Source organism: Mustelus asterias, chromosome 12 (assembly GCF_964213995.1).
Source record: "Mustelus asterias chromosome 12, sMusAst1.hap1.1, whole genome shotgun sequence".
NCBI lineage: Eukaryota > Metazoa > Chordata > Chondrichthyes > Carcharhiniformes > Triakidae > Mustelus > Mustelus asterias.
The window spans coordinates 1,127,366-1,151,030 of NC_135812.1; the positions used below are offsets into that span (position 1 = coordinate 1,127,366).

At 43.7% G+C, this 23,665-nt stretch overlaps 1 protein-coding gene across 26 annotated transcripts in view; it reads left to right on the plus strand.

The window, feature by feature from the left end:
• The window catches only part of ncor1 (nuclear receptor corepressor 1), a 376,647-nt gene that overhangs the window by 295,698 nt on the left and 57,284 nt on the right, over positions 1-23,665 (plus strand). For all 26 annotated transcript variants that reach the window (XM_078224546.1, XM_078224545.1, XM_078224544.1 and 23 more), the window contains 8 exons: positions 862-966; positions 4,078-4,178; positions 10,984-11,155; positions 14,390-14,530; positions 15,118-15,198; positions 15,644-15,885; positions 22,569-22,917; positions 23,120-23,341. In XM_078224546.1, coding sequence (XP_078080672.1) covers positions 862-966; positions 4,078-4,178; positions 10,984-11,155; positions 14,390-14,530; positions 15,118-15,198; positions 15,644-15,885; positions 22,569-22,917; positions 23,120-23,341 — 1,413 coding nt within the window. The remainder of the gene's footprint in view (positions 1-861; positions 967-4,077; positions 4,179-10,983; positions 11,156-14,389; positions 14,531-15,117; positions 15,199-15,643; positions 15,886-22,568; positions 22,918-23,119; positions 23,342-23,665) is intronic.

Sequence of the window (23,665 nt, forward strand, 5' to 3'; positions counted from 1 at the left end):
ATGCCTTATACAATTGTTACAACACTTCTCTACTTTTATACTCTAGACCCTTGGCAACAAATGCCAAGATTCTATTTGCCTTCATAGAATCATAGAAACCCTACAGTGCAGAAAGAGGCCATTTGGCCCATCGAGTCTGCACCAACCACAATCCCACCCAGGCCCTACCCCCATATCCCTACATATTTTACCTGCTAATTCCTCTAATCTACGCATCTCAGGACACTAAGGGGCAATTTTAGCATGGCTAATCAACCTAACCTGCACATCTTTGGACTGTGGGAGGAAACCGGAGCACCCGGAGGAAACCCACACAGACACGAGGAGAATGCGCAAACTCCACACAGACAGTGACCCAAGTCGGGAATCGAACCCAGGTCCCTGGAGCTGTGAAGCAGCAGTGCTAACCACTGTGCTACCGTGCGGCCCCACAGACCTTCTTTATAACATTCTGCTCCTGCATTTATTTCAACCCAGTTCTCAGTCACTGCGCTGTTATCAGTCTATCCCAAACCAGCATCCATTCACTTTACTTTGTGACAGGCTCACTCACTGAACTGGATGATCAATAATTCATCTGTTCAAACCACCCCATAGTCACTGACTGGTTAATGGTCCTTTTAGTGAGTTAATTCTCAGAAGCCGTTGCCCTTTTGTACATTTTAGACTCTTGATTCTTGAACGGAGTCTGTGGGAATTGAGATTGTCATTGCGCTGTCAGCCTCACTTCTCAAAGAGCAGCTTCTCAAGCTACACAAGAGATGCCTGTGACAGGAGGAGGCAAATCCAAGAAGAATTCAAGTTGGTGTGAGACATGTAAAAGGAATGCGTTTATAGTAAGCCTTGTCTTTGATGTTCCAGGTCCGTTACAGTTTATTAAACAAGAGGAGCTATCTCCTAGAAGCCAGAATCCCCAGGCAGAGGGTCTGTTATCCAGGGCTGCCTATGAGACAAATGTGGTCAGAGGTAAGATGCAGGGATATTGACAATATTTAAAAGGCATTTGGATGGATACATGGATAGGAAATGTTTAGAGGGATATGGGTGAAATGCAGGCAAATGGGGTTAGCTTAGATGGGCATTATGGTTGGCATGGACCAGTTTGGGCCAAAGGGTCTGTCTCTGTGTCATAGATTCTATGATTTCAAGTCCCTGTTTCTGAGAACACTGCAGCTTTCCAAAAGGAGCAGTGGCAACATGAGGCCCGGAGCAAGTCAGCAGATAGGGCGCTTGAGAGTTACAAGTTAGCCAGGAAGGACCTAAAGAGAGAGTTAAGAAGAGCCAGGAGGGGACATGAGAAGTCTTTGGCAGGTAGGATCAAGGAAAACCCTAAAGCTTTCTATAGGTATGTCAGGAATAAATGAATGACTAGGGTAAGATTAGGGCCAGTCAAGGACAGTAGTGGGAAGTTGTGCGTGGAACCTGAAGAGATAGGAGAGGCGCTAAATGAATATTTTTCGTCAGTATTCACGCAGGAAAAAGACAATGTTGTCGAGGAGAATACTGAGATATAGGCTATTGGACTAGACGGGATTGAGGTTAATAAGGAGGAGGTGTTAGCAATTCTGGAAAGTGTGAAAATAGATAAGTCTCCTGGGCCGGATGGGATTTAGCCTAGGATTCTCTGGGAGGCTAGGGAGGGGATTGCAGAGCCTTTGGCTTTGATCTTTATGTCGTCATTGTCTACTGGAATAGTGCCAGAAGACTGGAGGATAGCAAATGTTGTCCCCTTGTTCAAGAAGGGGAGTAGAGACAACCCTGGTAATTATAGACCAGTGAGCCTTACTTCTGTTGTGGGCAAAGTTTTGGAAAGGATTATAAGAGATAGGATTTATAATCATCTAGAAAGAAATAATTTGATTAGGGATAGTCAACACGGTTTTGTGAAGGGTAGGTCGTGCCTCACAACCTTATTGAGTTCTTTGAGAAGGTGACCAAAGAGGTGGATGAGGGTAAAGCAGTTGATGTGGTGGATATGGATTTCAGTAAAGTGTTTGATAAGGTTCCCCACGGTAAGCTATTGCAGAAGATACGGAGGCATGGGATTGAGGGTGATTTAGCAGTTTGGATCAGGAATTGGCTAGCTGTAAGAAGACAGAGGGTGGTGGTTGATGGGAAATGTTCATCCTGGAGTTCTGTTACTAGTGGTGTACCGCAAGGATCTGTTTTGGGGCCACTGCTGTTTGTCATTTTTATAAATGACCTGGATGAGGGCGTAGAAGGATGGATTAGTAAATTTGTGGATGACACTAAAGTTGGTGGAGTTGTGGACAGTGCGGAAGGTTGTTGCAGGTTACAGAGGGACATATATTAGCTGCATTGCTGGGCTGAGAGGTGGCAAATGGAGTTCAATGTGGAAAAATGTGAGGTGATTCACTTTGGAAGGAGTAACAGGATTACAGAGCACTGGGCTAATGGTAAGAGACTTGGTAGTGTGGATGAACAGAGAGATCTCGGTGACCATGTGCATAGATCCCTGAAAGTTGGCACCCAGATTGATAGGGTTGTTAAGAAGGCGTACGGAGTGTTAGCTTTTATTGGTAGAGGGATTGAGTTTCGGAGCCAGGAGGTCATGTTGCAGCTGTACAAAACTCTGGTGCGGCCGCACTTGGAGTATTGTGTACAGTTCTGGTCACCGCATTATAGGAAGGATGTGGAAGCATTGGAAAGGGTGCAGAGGAGATTTACCAGGATGTTGCCTGGTGTGGTGGGAAGGTCTTATGAGGAAAGGCTGAGGGACTTGAGCTTGTTTTCATTAGAGAGAAGAAGGTTAAGAGGTGACTTAATAGAGGCATACAAGATGATCAGAGGATTAGATAGGGTGGATAGTGAGAGCCTTTTTCCTTGGATGGTGATAGCTAGCACGAGGGGACATAGCTTTAAATTGAGGGGTGATAGATATAGGACAGATGTCAGAGGTAGGTTCTTCACTCAGAGAGTAGTAAGGGCGTGGAATGCCCTGCCTGCAGCAGTAGTGGACTCGCCAACATTAAGGGCATTTAAATGGTCATTGGATAAACATATGGATGATATTGGAATAGTGTAGATTAGAGAGGCTTTAGATTGGTTTCACTGGTCGGCGCAACATCGAGGGCCGAAGGGCCTGTACTGCGCTGTAATGTTCTATGTTCTTTGTAACAAAAATGTGTTGGAGTCACTTCGACTGACGGGAAATTACTCTCACTGGTATTTGCAACAACAGTTCAGTAGTCACCATTTCTACAGTTTGTATCAGGACAGAATGCTCTGCCTGAGGCTCAGGCTCTCAAGGAAGAATCAGAGAGACTGCTGAGTTGACCTTCATCGGATGTGTTATTGCAAGGATGCTGCAGTGTCAGGAGTTCAGCCAGCGCTGAAACTTGCTTTTGATTTCTCTCAGCCCAGGAAGGCAATAGGTAAAGGGAAAATCTTTATAATGGTGATAACCAATGCTCATGTCCTCCTGTCTTAGTGCCAGGAACTTTGTCAAAGTATACTTTGGCGATGCATTGTTCATAACATCCCAATTCTCCAAATCCCTGGCGGGTAGATTGCCTCATGTGAGTCTTGCTCTGGGTTAATTTTAGGATCATTATCTGTACAATGGACTACAAAGTAAATGTATTGAATGGTGAATCCTATCAAAAACTGTGTCCACAGAGAGCCTGGCAGTTAATTGCATGTTTTGCTGTCCTGTCGTAATAATGACTGAACATTCATTCAGTTTAAAGGGGCTTTTGACAGGCAGAAGGGAGGAAGATACAGGATTATGGAGAGGAAGTGGGAATGTGAATGAAGCACATCTCTTTCAGAAAGTCAGCCCAGGCAATAACAGGCCAAATGGCCAGCACCTGTGCTGCAGTCCTCGTATTCAATTCCTTTTCAATTTGGCTGTACTCACTAGCTCGAGCCAGTGAGTAAACCACTGATATTTTTTAAGTTGTGTTCCTCTTATGCGCTTAACAAAATATTCCTGTAACACATTTAACAATTTTACTCTGTGCTGCAAAACACTGTCATAGTTTGTCTGAAGCAACCCATTTATACAGTGCAGTTACTCCAGGTGAGGAGAGACTGATTTTGTTACTCTTCCTATAGGTGGTCCAATGGCAAATATCCAGGAGGCAGGTCTAACACGTAGCAGCTCAGCAAGCAAAGTTTCTGCAGAACCACCTTCCTATCGTGGTTCAATCACTCAGGTATCTATTTTCTACTCTTCAGTATCTACGATTTAAAGTGGATGTAAACTACAATTAGCACTGTCTTTTCCTGAGTTTTGTGCATTGAAGTCCGAGCTCATTCTTGAGCGTGTTGCATTAAACTTAATTGAATTTTTTGAGGAAGTGAGAAAAGATGATTGATGAGGGCTGGGCGGTGGATGTTGTCTACATGGACTTTAGCAAAGTTCGACAAAAGGTGAAGTCACATGGGATCCGCGGTGAGCTGGTACGATGGATACAGAACTGGTCATAGAAGACAGAGTAGCAGTGCAAAGGTGTTTTACTGACTGGAGAATTATGACCAGCAGTGTTCCACAGGGATCAGTGCTGGAATCCCAATAGAAAATGATTTGGAGCAGAATGTAGGTGGTTTAATTAATAAGTTTGCGGACCACACAAAGAGTGGGGAAGCTGCGGATAGTGAGGATTGGCTTTTTGCTACCAAATAAACCTGTTGGACTTTAACCTGGTGTTGTTAAACTTCCTATAGTGAGGATTGCCAGAGGATGCAGCAGGATATGGGAACCAGAGTGCCAGAGCAGATAGTGGAGCAGGGGTAAAAAGACAGGTTAGTTCAAGCAAAATCACAAATGGAAGGGTAGAGTGTGGTGGAAATAATCTTTTGAGGTGTGTCTATTTCAATGCCAGGAGTATTGTGGGGAAGGCAGATGAGCTGAAGGCGTGGATAGACACATGGAAATATGACATTATAGCCATTAGTGAAACTTGGCTACAGGAGGGGCAGGACTGGCAGCTCAATGTTCCAGGGTTCCAATGTTTGAGGCGGGATAGAGGCAGAGGGATAAAAGGTTGGGGGGTGGCATTGTTGGTCAGGGAAAATGTTACAGCGGTACTCAGGCAGGATAGATTAGGGAGCTTGTCTACAGAGGCCCTATGGGTGAAGCTGAGAAACAGGAAAGGTATGACCACATTAATGGGGTTGTATTATAGACCACCCAATAGTCAGCGAGAATTGGAGGAGCAAATCAGCGGAGAGATAGCTGACAACTGCAAGAAACACAAAGTTGTGATAGTAGGGGATTTTAATTTTCCACATATAGATTGGGACTCGCATACTGTTAAAGGTTTAGACGGGGTAGAGTTTGTAAAATGTGTTCAGGAGAATTTTCTACATCAGTATATAGAGAAGGATGTGGAAGCGCTGGAAAGAGTGCAGAGGAGATTTACCAGGATGCTGCCTGGTTTGGAGTGTCGGTCTTATGAGGAAAGGTTGAGGGAGCTGGGGCTGTTCTCTCTGGAGCGGAGGAGATTGAGGGGAGACTTAATAGAGGTTTATAAAATGATGAAGGGGATAGATCGAGTGAACGTTCAAAGACTATTTCCTCGGGTGGATGGAGCTATTACGAGGGGGCATAACTATAGGGTTCATGGTGGGAGATATAGGAAGGATATCAGAGGTAGGTTCTTCACGCAGAGAGTGGTTGGGGTGTGGAATGGACTGCCTGCAGTGATAGTGGAGTCAGACACTTTAGGAACATTTAAGCGGTTATTGGATAGGCACATGGAGCACACCAGGATGGTAGGGAGTGGGATAGCTTGATCTTGGTTTCAGATGAAGGTCGGCACAACATCGTGGGCCGAAGGGCCTGTTCTGTGCTGTACTGTTCTATGTTCTATGTTCTAGGTGCCAACGAGAGAGGATGTGATTTTGGATCTCCTATTGGGAAATGAGTTAGGGCAGGTGATGGATGTGAGTGTGAGGGAACACTTTGGATCCAGTGATCATAATGCCATTAGTTTCAACCTGATCATGGATAAGGATAGATCTGGTCCTCGGGTTGAAGTTCTGAACTGGAAAAAGGCCAAATTTGATGAAATGAGAAGGGATCTGGGAAGTGTGGATTGGCACAGGCTGTTCTCTGGTAAGGATGTAAATGGAAAGTGGGAGGCCTTCAAAGGAGAAATTTTGAGAGTGCAGAGTTTGTATGTTCCTGTCAGGATTAAAGGCAAAGTAAATAGGAATAAGGAACCTTGGTTCTCGAGGGAGATTGTAACACTGATTAAGAGGAAGAGAGAGTTGTATGAAATGTACAGGCAGCAAGGAACAGATCAGATGCTCGAGGAGTATAAAAAGTGCAAGAAGCTACTTAAGAGGGAAATCAGGAGGGCTAAAAGAAGACATGAGGTTGCTTTGACTTTCAGAGTGAAGGAAAATCCAAAGAGCTTCTGTAGGTATGTTAGGAGCAAAAGGATAGTGAGGGATAAAATTGGTCCTCTTGAAGACCAGAGTGAGTGGTAGACTGTTTATGGAACCAAAAGAGATGGGGGAGATACTAAATGGTTTTTTTGCATCCGTATTTACTGAGGAAACGGGCATGGAGTCTACGGAAATAGGGCAAACTGGTAGGGAGGTCATGGAACCTTTGCAGATTAAAGGGGAGGAGGTGCTCACTGTCTTGAGGCAAATCAGAGTGGATAAATCCCCAGGACCGGACAGGGTATTCCCACGGACCTTGAGGGAAGCTAGTGTTGAACTTGCAGGGGCCTGGCAGACATATTTAAAATGTCAGTATTCACGGGGGAGGTGCCGGATGATTGGAGGGTGGCTCATGTTGTTCCGTTGTTTAAAAAAGGTTCCAAAAGAAATCCGGGAAATTATCGGCCAGTAAGTTTGACGTCGGTGGTGGGCAAGTTATTGGAAGGTGTGATAAGGGATAGGATCTACAAATATTTGGATAGACAGGGACTTATTAGGGAGAGTCAACATGGCTTTGTGCGTGGTAGGTCATGTTTGACCAATCTATTAAAGTTTTTCGAGGAGGTTAGCAGGAAAGTGGATGAAGGGAAGGCGGTGGATGTTGTCTACCTGGATTTCAGCAAGCCCTTTGACAAGGTCCCTCATGGGAGGTTAGTTAGGAAGGTTCAGTCGCTAGGTATACATGGGGAGGTAGTAAATTGGATAAGACACTGGCTCAATGGAAGAAGCCAGAGAGTGGTTGTGGAGGATTGCTTCTCTGAGTGGAGGCCTGTGACTAGTGGTGTCCCGCAGGGATCGGTGTTGGGTCCATTGTTGTTTGTCATCTATATCAATGATCTGGATGATAATGTGGTAAATTGGATCAGCAAGTTTGCTGATGATACAAAGATTGGAGGTGTAGTGGACAGTGAGGAAGGTTTTCAAAGCTTGCAGAGGGATTTGGACCAACTAGAAAAATGGGCTAAAAAATGGCAAATGGAATTTAACGCAGACAAGTGTGAGATATTGCACTTTGGAAGGACGTACCAAAGAAGAACGTACAGGGTAAATGGTAGGACTCTGAAGAGTGCAGTTGAACAGAGGGATCTGGGAATACAGGTACAGAATTCCCTAAAAGTGACGTCACAGGTGGATAGGGTCGTAAAGAGTGCCTTTGGTACATTGGCCTTTATAAATCGGAGTATCGAGTATAAAAGTTGGAGTGTTATGGTAAGGTTATATAAGGCATTGGTGAGGCCGAATTTGGAGTATTGTGTACAGTTTTGGTCACCTAGTTACAGGAAGGATGTAAATAAGGTTGAAAGAGTGCAGAGAAGGTTCACAAGGATGTTGCCGGGACTTGAGAAGCTGAGTTACAGAGAGAGATTGAATAGGTTGGGACTTTATTCCCTGGAGCGTAGAAGATTGAGGGGAGAATGGATAGAGGTGTATAAGATTTTGATGGGTATAGATAGAGTGAATGCAAGCAGGCTTTTTCTGCTGAGGCTAGGGGAGAAAAAAACCAGCGGGCATGGGTTAAGGGTGAAAGGAGTAAAGTTTAAAAGGAATATTAGGGGGGGCTTCTTCACGCAGAGAGTGGTGGGAGTGTGGAATGAGCTGCCGGATAAAGTGGTAAATGCGGGGTCACTTTTAACATTTAAGAAAAACTTGGACGGGTTCATGGATGAGAGGGGTGTGGAGGGATATGCTCCAAGTGCAGGTCAGTGGGACGATGCAAAAAATGGTTCGGCACAGACAAGAAGGGCCAAAAGGCCTGTTTCTGAGCTGTAATTTTCTATGGTTCTATGGATATAGATAGGCTGGAGACTTGGGTGGAGAAATAGTAGATGGAATTTAAACTGGACAAATGTAAGGTGATGCATTTTGCGAGATCTAATGCAAGAGGGAAGTATACCGTAAATGGCAGAACCCGTAGAAGCGTTAACATACAGAGGGATCTGGGCCTACAGGTCCACAGTTCTCTGAAAGTAGATAAGGTGGTTAAGAAGGCCTATTGAATGCTTGCCTTCATCAGTCGGGGCATAGAGTATAAAAATTGACAAGAATTTTAGTTAGGCCACATTTGGAAATTGCGTACAGTTCTGGTCACCACACTACCAAAAGGATATGGAGACTTTGGAGAAGGTACAGAAAAGGTTTACCACGATGTTGCCTGGCATGGAGGGTATTAGTTACGAGGAGAGATTGGACAAACTTGGTTGTTTTCACTTGAATGTCAGAGACTGAAAGGCAACCTGATAGAAGTTTACAAAATTATGAGAGGCATGGATAGTCGAGTCTTTTTCCCGGGTAGAAATGCCAATTATTAGGGGACATGGGTTTAAGGTAGAAGGGGGAAAGTTTAAAGGAGATGTGAGAGGCAAGTTTTTTACACAAAGGGTAGTAAGTGCCTGGAATGCACTGCCAGAGGAGATGGTCGAAGCAGATACAACAGCAACATTTAATAGGCAGTTGCATGAATAGGCAGGGAATAGAGAGATACGAACCACGTAGAGGCAAAAGGACTTTAGTTTAGAAAGGCTTCATGTGTCGGCACGGGCTTGATGGGTTGAAGGGCCTGTTCCTGTGCTGCGCTGTTCTTTTGTTCTTTGTTACATCAAATTTCACTGTTTACACCACTATGTATTAACAGTTTTCCTTTGTAGTGAATCTACTACAAGCGATTCTCCCAATGACCGCCTGTGAGTATTAATACTCCCAGTATTACTGACCCCCAGTGAGTATTAATGCTCACCCAGTATTACTGAACCCCTGTGAGTATTAATACTCTCCCAGTATTACTGACCCCCCATGAGTATTAAAACTCTCCCAGTATTACTGACCCCACTGTGAGTATTAATACTCTCCCAGTATTACTGACCCCACTGTGAGTATTAATACTCTCCCAGTATTACTGTTAACTACTCAGTCTATATTTTTTTCACTGTACTAAAACCAAAATATCATACTTGTAAGTCAGCAAAAATGAAAAATAAAATATTTGGTGATAGGACTGAGGAGCAGGAGTGGGCCATCAGGCCCTTTGAGCCTCGTCCACCATTCAAAAAAATCATGACAGCTCTGGTTTGGTCTCAACTTCATACCTGCCCTCACCCCCACCACCCATAGCCTTTGACTCCCTTGTCTGTTGAAAATATGTTTCACGTTGCCTTGAATATATTGAATGACCTGCCCTTCATTGCTCTCTTGGGAAGAGAATTCCACCAACCAACAATTCTTTGAGAGAGAAGAACTCTTGTCTCCAACTTAGAAATGAGACCTTTTAATCTTAAACTATGTCACCTAGTTCTATTCACGCCCACAACTGGAAACATTCCCACAGTATCTTCTCTACCAAGTCCCCTCAGGACCTTCTATATTCAATAAAATCACCTTTCTTTCTTCTAAACGTTAACAGGCCCAATCTGTTCGACCTTCTTAAGACAAGCCCTTCAACCCTAGAATGAACTTTCTCTGAACTGCTTCTTACACAATTATATATTATTTTCAAATAAGGAGACCAAAACTGTACATAGTGTTCCTGATGTGGCCTCACCAATGCCCTGTACAGCTGCAGTAAAACGTCCCTACTTTTATATTCTATTCCACTTGCACTGAACATTTCATTTGCCTTCCTGATTACTTGTTGTATCTGCATATTAATTTTATGTAATTCATCTACCGAGCACCCAGACCCCTCTGTTCCACTGAGTTCTGCTGTTTATCCCTCCTGCCAAATTGGACCAGTTCACATTTACACGTTATACCCAATCTGCCAATTTTTTTGCTTTCTCTCTTAACCTATCTTGTACCCCTTTGCAGAGTCTTTACCTCTTCTTGGCAACTTATTTTCCCATGAGCTTTAATTTTGCTCACTAATCTCTTGTGTGGGACCTGGTCAAAAGCCTTTTGAAAGTCCAGATACAAAACATCCACTGGTTCACCCTTGTCCACTCTACTGGTCACATCCTCAAAAGATTCCTGAAGATTTGTCAAGCATGATTTCCCTTTAGTGAATCCATGCTGACTCAGACCGATCCTGTCACCACTTTCCAAATGCTCAGTTATTACATCCTTAATAATTGACTCCAGCATTTTCCCCACCATCGATGTCAGGCTAACCGGTCTATAACTCCCCGTTTTATCTCTCCCTCCATTTTTAAAAAGCGGGGTTACACTAGCTACCCTCTAGATGCTGGAAAATGATCACCAATGTGTCCACTATTTCTATGACCACTTCCTTAAGTACTCTGAGATGCAGAGCATCAGGCCCTGGGGACTTATTGGGTTTTTCAGCAATTTCCCCAATACAATTTCCTGACTAATAAGGATTTCCTTCAGTTCCTCCTTCATGCTCGCCCCTCGATCCCCTAGTATTTCTGGAAGGTTATTTGTGTCCTCCTTAGTGAAGACACATCCATCTCTTTGTCCATTATGAATTCACATCATTCTATCTGCAAGGGACCTACATTTGTCTTCACCAGTCTTTTTCTCATCACGTATCTATAGAAGCTTTTGCAGTCAGTTTTTGCGTTTTCAAGGGATAGAAAGTTGAATGGGAATGAAATGAACTTGTTTTATTTGCAGGGCACCCCAGGCCTGTCACAACAGGGCATTGCTGCAGACACATTATTGAAAGGAGCAATCAGCAAACTGGCCACTGAGGAATCAGGCAGCCCTGAGCAGTCCCGGGAAGAGGCGATATCAAAAGGGCATGTCATCTACGAAAGTAAGAGTGGCCATATACTCTCATATGATAGTAAGTTCTTTATTTCTTAATTCCTCATATTGAATGTCACATAAAAGTTTCTAAAATGTATTGATGTCCTTCAAACACTTGCCCCACACTCGGTCCTTTCAGATTGAAGTCACGCTCATTTGTGTAAGTGAAACGTCAAGTGGAAATGAGAAGGGTTGGATGTGGAGTTTGAAGATCGTCAAGTGGGTCTGGCAGTATCTGTGACCAGAGAAATAAAAGTTAACATTTCAGCTCAGTGACCTTTCACCAGAACAAAGAGGAAGTGGTGGGGGCGTCATCAAGCTGAAACGTTGACTCTGTTTCTCTCTCTCTCTGTACGTGATAGCAGAGCTGCTGAGAATTTCCAGCATTTTCTGTTTTCAATCTTGGCAAGGATTTTGAAAGCAGTTTTTCAGTTGTGGTGGCCCCCGTTAGGTGTATAAGAAGTAGAAGTGAATGAACAAGGGCTTGGAGTTTGAGATATGAAGTAAACTGTCAATAATGAGAAAAGTTGTGGGTCATGAAATGCCAGGTGAATTTTGTTTGCTGGCTGTTTGGGGATTTGTGCTAATCATTCATTTGATTGACTTCTTCACTGCCTCAGAATGATGATATTTTGCCACACCATTGATGTCATCATTTTTATCTCCATAGAATCCCTATAGTGCAGCAAGAGGCCATTTGGTCCATTCAGTCTGCACCAACTCTCCGAAAGAGCATCCTACCCAGGCCCACCTCCCCCTGCCCTATCCCCTTAACCATGTGCATTTACCATGGCTAATCCACCTAACCTACATATCTTTGGACTGTGGGAGGAGACCGGAACACCCAGAGGAAACCCACGGGGATATGGGTGAATGTGCAGGCTCCACATAGACAGTGACCCAGGGCAGGAATTGAACCTGCGTCCCTGCTAACCACTGTGCCACCGTGCTACCCTTCATTATTAAACTGCACCAACATAAGGCTGCATTCCATAGAATGTTCACAGCATCTAATCTATTATTTCTTGTTAATCCACAATGACTTGGACTATTTTCTTTGCCTTTAGTAACTGTTTGTGTGAGGCTGGGAATTCCGCGGTGAGTAACTCACTTCCTGACTCCCCAAAGCCTATCCACCATCCACAAGGCACAAGTCAGACACACGTTGGAATCGTCTCCATTTGCCCGGATGGGTGCAGTTCCAATAGCACTCAACGCCATCCAGGACAAACTGCCTGCTTGATTGACACTCCATCCTAAACACCCACTCCCTCCACCACCGACACACAGTGGCAGCAGTGTGTACTACCTACAAGATGCACTGCAGCAAATCATGCACCACGTGGAATGGTGCAGCGATTCAGAAAGATGACGCCAGCTTCTCGAGGGCAATTAAGGATGGGCAAAAAATGCTGGTCCAGTCAGTGACACCCAAATCCCATGAAAGGGTTAACAAACCAGACCAGGAAGCTATCTTTAACACTCAAGGATGTATTACATTCACCCAGCAATCTTGTCACATGACCATTTATCTCAGGGTCCCATTTTTGGCAGTCTTGACACTGACTCACTTGTTGAGATAACAGTTTAAAGAGAAATTCAAACTTCCAACTATTAATGGAAAGGATGGCGTCAAGATTTCACCTTTTAAAATAACTTTTACTATATCAATGACTGAAGACAAAACACGACTGGTTAAACATCTCTTTTCTTGAACAAGTTATACTTTAAACTCCCGAACAGTTTGCCCTTTACTCTTAATGGCAGTCGGAAAGCCCAGTTTTCTTTTACGTTAGCCAGTCTCCTGAAACCAATTCAATTTGTTTGTAGTTTCCAAAGGTTTACTATTTTGATTTTTCTTTCCCAATAAAGCTTCCACTGTGAGAGTTTTCCTGGGATTCTCTCTCTAGCTTCAGCTAACTGAATCCTCCAGCCTCATTTTAATTCCTCATGAGCGCAGTCTTCAAACTGATTGAAAGCTCCCACATGGCGGATGTCAGCATTTTCTCTGCTTAAGGTGCAGCTTTGGCTAACATCTGTTCTCCAACTCCTATTGGCTGCAGACTGCATAAGACGAAAAGGTGTAACTGTCCCTTCTTGAGATATTTTTGGGTTTATAGGAAAGTCTGTAATCTAATCTCAAAATAGCCTCCTCTCTCCTCTTCGATAGGGCAATGGGAAACATATTAGCTTTGTATCCAATTAGAAATATTAATCAGCTATCTCTGGTCATTACTGCCTTTCATTTTAGAAGCAAAAGGACAGGCTCCAGCATAAGTATTTACAAACTGATATCAATATCATTCTGGATCTCAGGGTCATCTTATTGAGGAACTAGAAACCGCTGTCGTTATCCTCAAGTGTAAATGTCCAGCACTTAGATTGCAAAGACATATTCTGACCCTTGCTTTGACCCTTCACAATGAGACTAGAGACTTATTGTTGGATAGACTCCAACGTATGTCACGTGACCCTTTCATTTATCTAATATTTTAAAGACACAATTGCAAATTATAACACTTCAGCCAAATGACTTGATCCGAAAACTTCATAAACCTCTAAACCTCATACTTACAACACATTCCAAACTGGCACTCCATGTCCATTGGATACTTGCTCACTCTAGACTGATGCGGCATGCCCACTGGATTTTCCAGCAAGTACCTCACCTCCAGACTGCTTTCCACTATCTAGGGCGCAAGTCGGAAGAGATGGGATCCTTCCCATTCACCTGAATAAGTATGACTCCAACACTTGAGCTTGACATCGTCTAGGATAAAGCAGTCTCTTTAATCAACATCCTTTTCACCGTGTTAAACATTCACTCCCTCCCCTCCACGCAAGGTGGCAGCAGTGTGTAGCCATAAGACACTGCACTGCAGCAAAAGCTTCTTCAACAGCACCTTCCAAACCCACAGCCTCTACCACCAGAAGGACATGGGCAGTAGATACATGGCCAACTGCAAATTCCCCTTCAAGCCACACATCAACCTGACTTGAAACTATATCACTGTTACTGGGGCAAAATCCCTAGCAGCATATAGACCGCATCAAAGAAAATTAAAGAAAACATCTCACCACCACCTCAGTCAATTAGGGTTGGACAATAAATCCTAACCAGTGATGCTCGCGTTCTGCAGAGCTGTCAATGGGATCTTACTGTGCAATATAGCTGACAGGCACATAGGCCATGGTCTGTCAGAGGAATTCTTCATGGAGCTGTTTTTAGATGTGATGCGACATCTTGTCACCTTGTTCTTCACTCCACCAGCTATAAAAAATATACGCGAGGGAACCAGAAGTCCCAGAACAGGTCATGAGGTCCACGGAGTCAAGAGGACCTATGACCTGATGGAAAGTGGATTAAGTCGAGTCCCGGTGCGGGAATCCACGGTGTCTGCACCTTACGAAGGTATGGCTATGTGGGTGTGTGACATTGTTTAGTATTTCAGCTGGGGTTTCTTTTCTGTTAATTCACAGAATTGCAGCCGGTGTCTTGAAGTCAGTGCTGTGGTGTCTGTCTCCAGGAACTGGTGTGAAAGGGCTGAGGAGGAAGAATTCACTGAAGCTCCAGTGTGCCTCCAGCATAAAATAATCATCATCATACGTTACCTTTTTGGCACTTTTTCAAGCTTTCAGGGCGATTGTATTTTACACTAATGCACACAAGGTTTTCATCTTACCAGTATGAGTCTGATCCATTAGAAATAGGGAGCCTCGAAAGCTGTTCTTTTCGATCTGTTCTGTCCACTTGTAGCCATTGGGGAGAGTTGAGTCTGAGCAGAGGCTTATTCCCTGGATTTGCAGGTTAACCATATACCTGAAATGATGCGACTTTCAATTAACCTGGAGCTCTCCTTCCCCTTTATAAATGATTTATTCCATGTTTCTACTGTAGCCAGTGAGAAATGTGTTGTCTATTCTGTAAATAGAAATATCAGCAATAATTTAATAGCAGAAAATGAGACATTGAAAATAAACTCTGTGTCCCTAATACAGGTCTCATCAGTCGTGCGAGGGAAAGCCCACATTTATCAGAATCCAAAGACAGGGCAGTTCCATCAGGATCAATAATGCAAGGTAAGCTTCTGCTTCCATTTCTGCCAGGCACAACCAAATCACAGCACCCTGGGATATCTAAATGGCAGTAACTAAATGGTTAGAAGAGTTGAAGTGTAGTCTGGTTTCTGAAACTGTATCCCTCAGTTTGATTGAACCAAAAACAAAAAACCAGACAAGGCAGGATCGCATTTAAAATACTTTTTTGTTCTGTGTTCAATTACTGGGGAGTAATGCAGAATATCATTGATGTACTAAATCCCATATCCTGTTCTTTGGAAACTGCAGAAATAAATACAATAGGTTCCTTAGCTTTGTTTAAAATACTGATAGCTCAGAGCATCAGCGCTGTCTTCTTTACCCCGCTAGGGTAATTCTGAGCCTTCACCATCCTTCCACTCTATGTCCATCACTCAAAGGTTCACGGTATTTGATTGTTTACTTGTTTGTAATGCTGTTCTGTTAGGTACACCAAGAGCCTCCAATGAGACCTTTGAAGAAGGCATCAAGTACAGTAAACAGATTAAACGGGAAAGTCCACCACTGCGAACTTTTGAGGGATCCATCACGAAAGGCAAACCTTATGAGGGAGTCACCACCATTAAAGAGATGGGTCGCTCGATTCACGAAATCCCAAGACAAGAAAGTCGCAAAACCCCAGAAATAGTACAGAGCAGCCGATCGATCGTGGAAGGGTCTATCTCTCAGGTATCACCTCCATCTCTGTGACCTATCAAAACCGCCTTCTATATTTGTTCAGTATTTTAACAACAGATGTATTTACACTAAATGTAGTGTATAATCATGATCTAAACATCTGCAGATGTGATCTGTAATCTCTCTTCGTCAAAGTCAGTCCTGGGGTTGGTTTCATTCACCTGGAGCTTAGTGTGTATCATGCTCAGAATCACAGAATCTGTACAGTGCAGAAGGAGGTCATTCAACCCATCAAGTCTGCCGTGGCTTGCCAAAAGAGCATTCTACCTAGCCCCATTCCTCTGCCTTATCCCTGCAACCTTGCACATTATTTCTTTTCAGATAGCAATCCAACTCCATATTGAATACCTTGATCGAAGCTGCCTCCACCACCCTCTCAGGAAGTTCATTCCAAACACCTTCTGGGTGAAAAAATCTTTTCTCATATCACTGCTACTCCTTTTGCCAATTATTTTAAATCTGTGCCCCTAGTTCTTGATGCTGTCTTAAGCGGGAACAGTTTCTTGCTGTTTACCCTGTCCATACCCCCCCAGGATTTTGAGTACCTCGTCAAATCTCCTCTCAGCCTTCTTTTCTCCAAGAAAACCAGCCCCAACCTCTCCAATATATCCTCATAGCCACAATTCTTTATCTCTGGAATTATTCTTGTGAATCTCCTCTGTACTCCCTCCAGTGCCTCCACATCCTTCCTCAGGTATGGTGCCCAGAACTGATGCAATCTCCAGATGGGGCCTAACTAGTGTCTTGTATAAATTCAACATGACTTCCCTACTATTGTACTCAATGCCTCTGTGTTTATAAAGCTGAAGATGCTATATGCTTTATTAACTGCTCCCTCAACATGCCCTGCCATCTTCAATTACTTATCTGGACATACACCGAGCTCCCTCTGTTCCTACAGCTCCTTTAGAGTTTCTCCTTTTGTTTTATACGGTCCCTTCATATTCTTCCTGCCAAAATGAATCACCTCACACATCTCTGCATTGAACTTCACCTGCCACATGGTTGCTCAATCCACCAACATGCCTGTCCTTTTGAAGTTCAAGACTTTCCCGATCACAGTTGACAACATTCCCAATCTTCATATCATCTATAAATTTTGAAATCATGCCCTGAACGCCACAGTCTAGATCATTAAAATATATCAGGAAGACAAAGGGTCCCAACACTGACCCCTGGGGGAACTCCACTACAAACCTTCCTCCAATTTGAAAAACAACATTTATCACTACTCTCTGTTTCCTGTCATTCAGCCAATTTCTTTTCCAAATGCCTACTTTCTCTTTTATCCCATGAGCTAGAATTTGCTCACAAGTCTGTTGTGTGGCACTGTATCTAATGTCTATTGAAAATCCATATACACCACATCAACAGCATTGCCGTTGTCAATTATTGCTTCCTCTAAAGAACTTGTGCAAGTTAGCATAAGCTTTCCTTAATTATCCTACACTTGTCTAAATGACTATTGTTTTTTCCCCGAAATAATTTCTAGAGGTTTCCCTACCACCAAAGTCAAGCTGACTAATATAATTGCCCCCTTTATGCTTACGCCCCTTTTCCAACAAGGGTATAACATTTGCAATTCTGTGGTACCCTGGCAGCACCCCTGTGTCTGAGGAAAACTGGAAGATTATCATTAATGCCTCTGCAATTTCCACTCTCACTTTCCTCCGTACACTTGGATGCATCTCATCTGGTCCTGGTAACTTACCAGTTTTAAATAAAGGTAGCCTTTCCAACATCATATCCTTCTCAATTGTAAATTTTTCGAGCTTATCAGTTGCTTCCTCTCTCACCTTGGCTTGGGATCTTCTTTGCACTTCCTTCCTTTGTAAAGCCAGATGCAAAGTACTTGTTTCATACCTCGGCTACTTCCCCTGCCTCCACGTGCAAACCACTTTTTTATGCCTAATCCGTCCTCCTCTTTCTGTTACCACCCTGTTATTATTTATATGCTTAGAGAAGATCTTGGGATTCACTTTTATGTTAACTACCAGTCTCTCTTCATGCTCTCTGCTTGCTATTCTTATTGGTTTTTTTACTTCCCCTCTGGTCATTCTATATTCTACCTGATATCTGTCGCTCGCATACTTCTTTCTTTTCATCTTCACCTCTTTCTCATCATCCGGGGCACTCTGGATTGATTTCTCCTATCTTTCGCCTTCAAGGGAATCGGCCTTGACGTTTTCTGCAATGGTTTTTCTTTGAAGGTGGCCTATTGATCAGCCAACATTTGATTCCGACTCTCTCAATCCAAATGCCTTCTCATCCCATCAAAGTTGCCTTTCTCCAATTAATTATCTCTGCTCTGGATTGCTTTTTCTCCTTTCCCATGGCCTAAACCTTACGATATAATGGTCACTCTTCCCCAAATGCTCTCCCACTGGTATTTGATCCACTTGGGCCAACTCATTCCCTACAACCAGGCCTAACATTGTCTGCCCTCTCGTTGATTGAAAACACACTGCTGCAAAAAATTATTATTTTTAAATTCATTTATTTACGTGATGTGAGCGTCACTGGCTAGGGCGACTTTTGTTGCCCATTGTTTATTGTCCTTGAGACAGTGGTAGTGAGCTGTCTACATGAACTGCTGCAGTCTGTGTGGTGAATGTGAACCCTCTGTGCTCTTAGGAAGGGAATTTAGACCCAGTGACAGTGAAGAAATGGTGATATATTTCTTGAACACATTCCAGGAATTCTTCACCTTTTGTTCCTTTGCACTATTTCTATCCTAGTCCATATTTGGATAATTGAAGTCCCCCATAATAATAACTCTATAATTCTTGCAGCTCTCGACAATTTCTTTGCAAATGTGCTGCTCTGCATCCCTTGCCCTATGATGTGGAGATGCCGGCGTTGGACTGGGGTAAACACAGTAAGAAGTTTAACAACACCAGGTTAAAGTCCAACAGGTTTATTCCAAATAAACCTGTTGGACTTTAACCTGGTGTTGTTAAACTTCTTACTGTCCCTTGCACTAGTCAGGGGTCTATATATTACACCAGGCAATGTTGTTGCACCTTTTTCATTCCTTACCTCAAGCCAGAGAGTTTCTGCCCTTGACCTCTCTACAACGTCCTCTCCCTCCAGTAATGTAATGTCATCTTTAACCAATACTGTATCTAGGAATATTTAACACCCAGTCTTGCCCTTCTTTGAGCCAGGTCTCTGTTATAGCAATAATATCAGAACCAGGAGTTCCTCAGGATAGTGCCCTAGGTTCAACCATCTTCAGCTGCTTCATCAATGATCGTCCCTTCATCGTAAGATCAGAAGTGGGGATGTTCGCCAATGTTTACACACTATTCAGCACCACTCGCGATTCCTCAGATACTGAAGCAGTCCATGTTCAAATGCAACAAGATCTGGGCAATATCCAGGCTTGGGCTGATAAGTGGCAGTAACATTCGCGCCACACAAATGCCAGGGTATGACCATCACCAATAAGAAATACTCTAAACATCATCCCTTGACATTCAATTGTGTTATCATCACTGAATTCCCCACTATCAACATCTTTGGGGTTACCATTGATCAGAAACTCAACTGGACTCACCACATTAATATAGTGACTACAAGACCAAGTCAGAAACTAGGAATACTGCGGCGAGTAACACACCTCCTGACTCCCCAGAGCCTGTTCACCATCTACAAGGCATAAGTCGGGAGTGCGATGGAATACTTTCCACTTGCCTGAATGGGTGCAGTTTCAACAGCACTCAAGAAGCTTGACATTATCCAGGACAAAGCAACCTGCTTGATTGGCACCACATCCACAAACATCCACTCCCTCCACCACCAATGCTCAGTAGCAGCAGTGTGTACTATTGACAAGATCCTTAGACAGCACCTCCCAAACCCAGGACCACTTCCATCTAGAAGGGCAGCAGATACATGGGAACACCACCACCTGCAAGTTCCCCTCCAAACCACTCACCGTCCTGACTTGGAAATATACTGCCGTTCCTTTGCAGTCGCTGGGTCAAAATCTTGCCATTCCCTCCTTGACAGCATTGTGGGTCAACCCACAGCACGTGGATTGCAATGATTCAAGAAGGCAGCTCACCACCACCTTAAGGTTAATTAGAGATGGGCAATAAATGCTCACCAGCCAGTAACACCCATGTCCCATGATTGAATTAAACAAAGGAATTCCTTGTCAGCCTGTGCCTCTACTTCACTAATCTTATTAACCACTTATTAATCAATTTAAGGTGAGGGGGAGAGATACAAAAGTGTCCAGAGGGGCAATTTCTTCACACACAGGGTGGTGGGTGTCTGGAACAAGCTGCCAGAGGTAGTAGTAGAGGCGAGTACAATTTTGTCTTTTAAAAAGCATTTAGACAGTTACATGGGTACGATGGGTATAGAGAGATATGGGCCAAATACGGGCAGTTGGGATTAGTTTAGGGATTTTTAAAAAAAGGGCGACATGGACAAGTTGGGCCGAAGGGCCTGTTTCCATGCTGTGAACCTCTATGACTCTGTAACCACACATGGTGCACATTAACCCTGATTTGGCTTTTTTACTTCCCCCTTACTCTGACACCATCTAATGATTTACTACTGCCTACTCAAATTCTGTCTAACTCTCCATATATTCGATTGACCTTGATACTACTTTTTGATATCATTGACCCTTGAACTAGGGTGTCAGTTGGTGACAAAGAGACACCAACACGAGATATTTTGTACAAAACACTTTTTATTGATACTTGTTTGAACTGCCTATTTTTAAAACATTTGATAAACACTGAACTGCTCCTTAATCTGCTTGTTAGAATGCAGATTATTTGTTACAGTTAATCACCAGGCTCATGACTTGGGTTTAACATTACTGTTTGCAAGGGGAGTTGATCAATCTCACTTGATGTTATTTTCTGAGCCCTGAACCCAGAGGATCTCCTTGCGTGATGGTGGTTCTTGCAGTCATCACTACAGAGGCTTCCTAACAACCTCTTTTATACAATTGTTTCTAGAATCAAAGTTCTGTTGCCACCTATATGACCTGTTGCCCATTTTTTTTTCAATGTTAGCTTGTGAAAACAGCATACATCTGCTGGCCTTGCTTTGGCTTGCATTCTCAGCAACTGGAGTGATTTTATGTTGAGTGCATCTTATCATGCTTACTTGCAAAAAACTAGCTGTTTCACAAACCTTGTGTCGTGTAAGGTTGGCCATTTTTCCCCATCATGCTTTGCAGAAATTTAGCTTTAGCCACCTGGCTGCAATATATCCTCCTTAACAATTAGTGCTTCTCTACTGCCAGATTCTCTCCACTCAACACTGAATTTCCCTCAGATTCCCATCCCCATACCAATCTAGTTTAAACGCTCCCCACATGGACGTTAGCCCAGTCCTGTTAAGATGTAACTTGTCCATCTCATACAGTTCCTACCTACCCCAGATCCAGTCCCACTGCATCAGAAATCTAAAGCCCTCCCTCTATTCCATTTCTCCAGCCACTGATTAAATTGTTCAATCTTCCTATTCTTCTGCTCACCAGCACATGGCAGTAGGAAGAATCCTGAGATGATTGCTCTTGAGGTCCTTTTTAATTCTCTTCCTAATTCCCTAAAATCTGCTTTCAGGACTTCATCCCGTTCCCTACCTGTTATTCTCCATGTGGCCCACGACCTTTGGCTGTTCATCCTCTCCGAAAAGAATGTAGCTGCCGCTCTGTGACATCCTTGGCCCTGGCAACTCTGAGGCAACATGCCATCCTGGAGTCATGTTTACAGCCTCAGAAACGTCTGTCTGCTCCCTTTACTATTCAAATATCCTACCACAATAGCACTTCCACTCTTCCTCCTCCCCTGCTGAGCCACCTCTGGAACCCACAGTTTCCTTAGGAACATAGGGGTTAATCTGGTGAACCTTTGTTGCACTCTCTCCACATTCTTCCGTGGGGAAGAAGATCAAAACTACACAATATTCCAGATGTGGTCTCATGAAGGTACTGTACATCTGCACCCAGGCTTCCTTATTTCTGTACTCAAATCGCCTTGCAATGAAATGGATAACTTCTAATTTTTCCACAATTTATTCCGTCTGTCATCTTATCCACTCCTTACCTAAGGAAGGATATGGTTGCCACAGAGGGAGTGAAGCAAGGGTTCAAAGGTTCACCGGACTAATCCTGGGATGGCAGGACTGTCCTATGAGGAGAGAGGACCTGTAATCTCTCGTATTCAGAAGAATGAGAAGAGATCTTAGTGAAACTTACAAAGTTCAGAAGGCTGTAGACATGGTAGATGCAGAAAGGACATTTCACTTTGCTAGGGAACCAAAACCAGGAAATATCATCTCAGAATAAGAGGCAATCATTTAGGACTGAGATGAGGAGGAATTTCTTCACTCAGGCGAGTGAATCTTTGGAATTCTCTGCCCCAGGGGGCTGTGGAAACTCGATCATTGAGTATGTTCAAGGCAGAGATCGATAGATTTCTGGATATGAATGACATCCAGGGATATGGGGTTAGCGTGAGAAAATGGCATTAAGGTAGATGATCAGCCGTGATCTAATTGAATGCTGGAGCGGGCTCGAGGGCTGAATGCCCTACTCCTGTTCCTATGATGCCAGTCAATCTTCTTCAGACTGTAAGAGTTAGGGCAAAGTCTCTAACTTTAAGGATCCTTTATCTGAAGCGCCTGATTTTGTGTTGTTACAGGGAACTCCTGTGAAGCATGAGAACCAGTCTACTATTAAACATGATGTGAAGTCTCTGATCACAGCGTCCAGTAAACACCCACACCCCATGCACCAGCTGGAGATGATCTCGGAGGGGGTGAAGATCATGGAACGGAAATATGAAGACATGAAGCCTGCTGACCAGTTACGGGGCCGCCACAGCGCGGTGGTCAGTTCTGGGACTTCGGTTCTCAGGTCAACAATGCATGAAGCTTCCAAATCTCAGCTGAGCCCAGTCCTATATGAAGACCCCAGTGCAAGGAGGACCCCACTGGGATATCATAGCTTCATTCCCAGGGGCCCACCAATAGTCAGCAGACCACAAGAAGGTAAACGCGTGTGGATTTCAATCCATTTGGGAGTGGAAACAAAAAGGGTGCCCTCTGTGATTATTTCTGAAGCCAAATGTTATACAAAAGAGTAATGTAAGATTAATTTATATTCGTGTGGAGGGTAAATTAAATAAATGCAGTAACATTTCACCAGTGGCCTTACTGCTGATGCATATAATGAGCCCTTATGTCCTTACAGGTGTTATGACTTCAGGGAAGTCCACTGGCCACGAAAGGAAAACCACGCTGGTCCCAGCACAGAGGGAGAACATGTCTGTTAAGTCCCCCGTCTCTGTGGTGGATCCATCTGCAACTCTCAGTCCTTACGATTCCCTCCATGGGAGAGTGAACCCTGACTATAGAAGCCATGTCCCTCACCCCTTCGAGCAGACAATGGCTTTCCACCGAGCGTTAGACCCAGGTAAGGCTGTTTGAGGGTGAGAGCTGCAAAGTACTGGCGGATATTCCAGATCTGCCCGTGAAGATCACCTCAAATGGATAACAGTCTGCAGTGTTTCGGATTATCCTCACTTTTGTCTTTGTTTAATGTATTCTTGAAAGCACAGTACCATGCTGAGAGATACCACAACAGCATTGCTGCCACAGACCTAGGCGGGATTAGAATTTCAGCAGAAAGTATACAGACCTTTCAGACTATAATTACAGTACTTTATTCAAGTGCATCGTATATCATGTGATACTATCTACCCCAGTTGACCTCACTATTGCTATATTCTTCTCATAG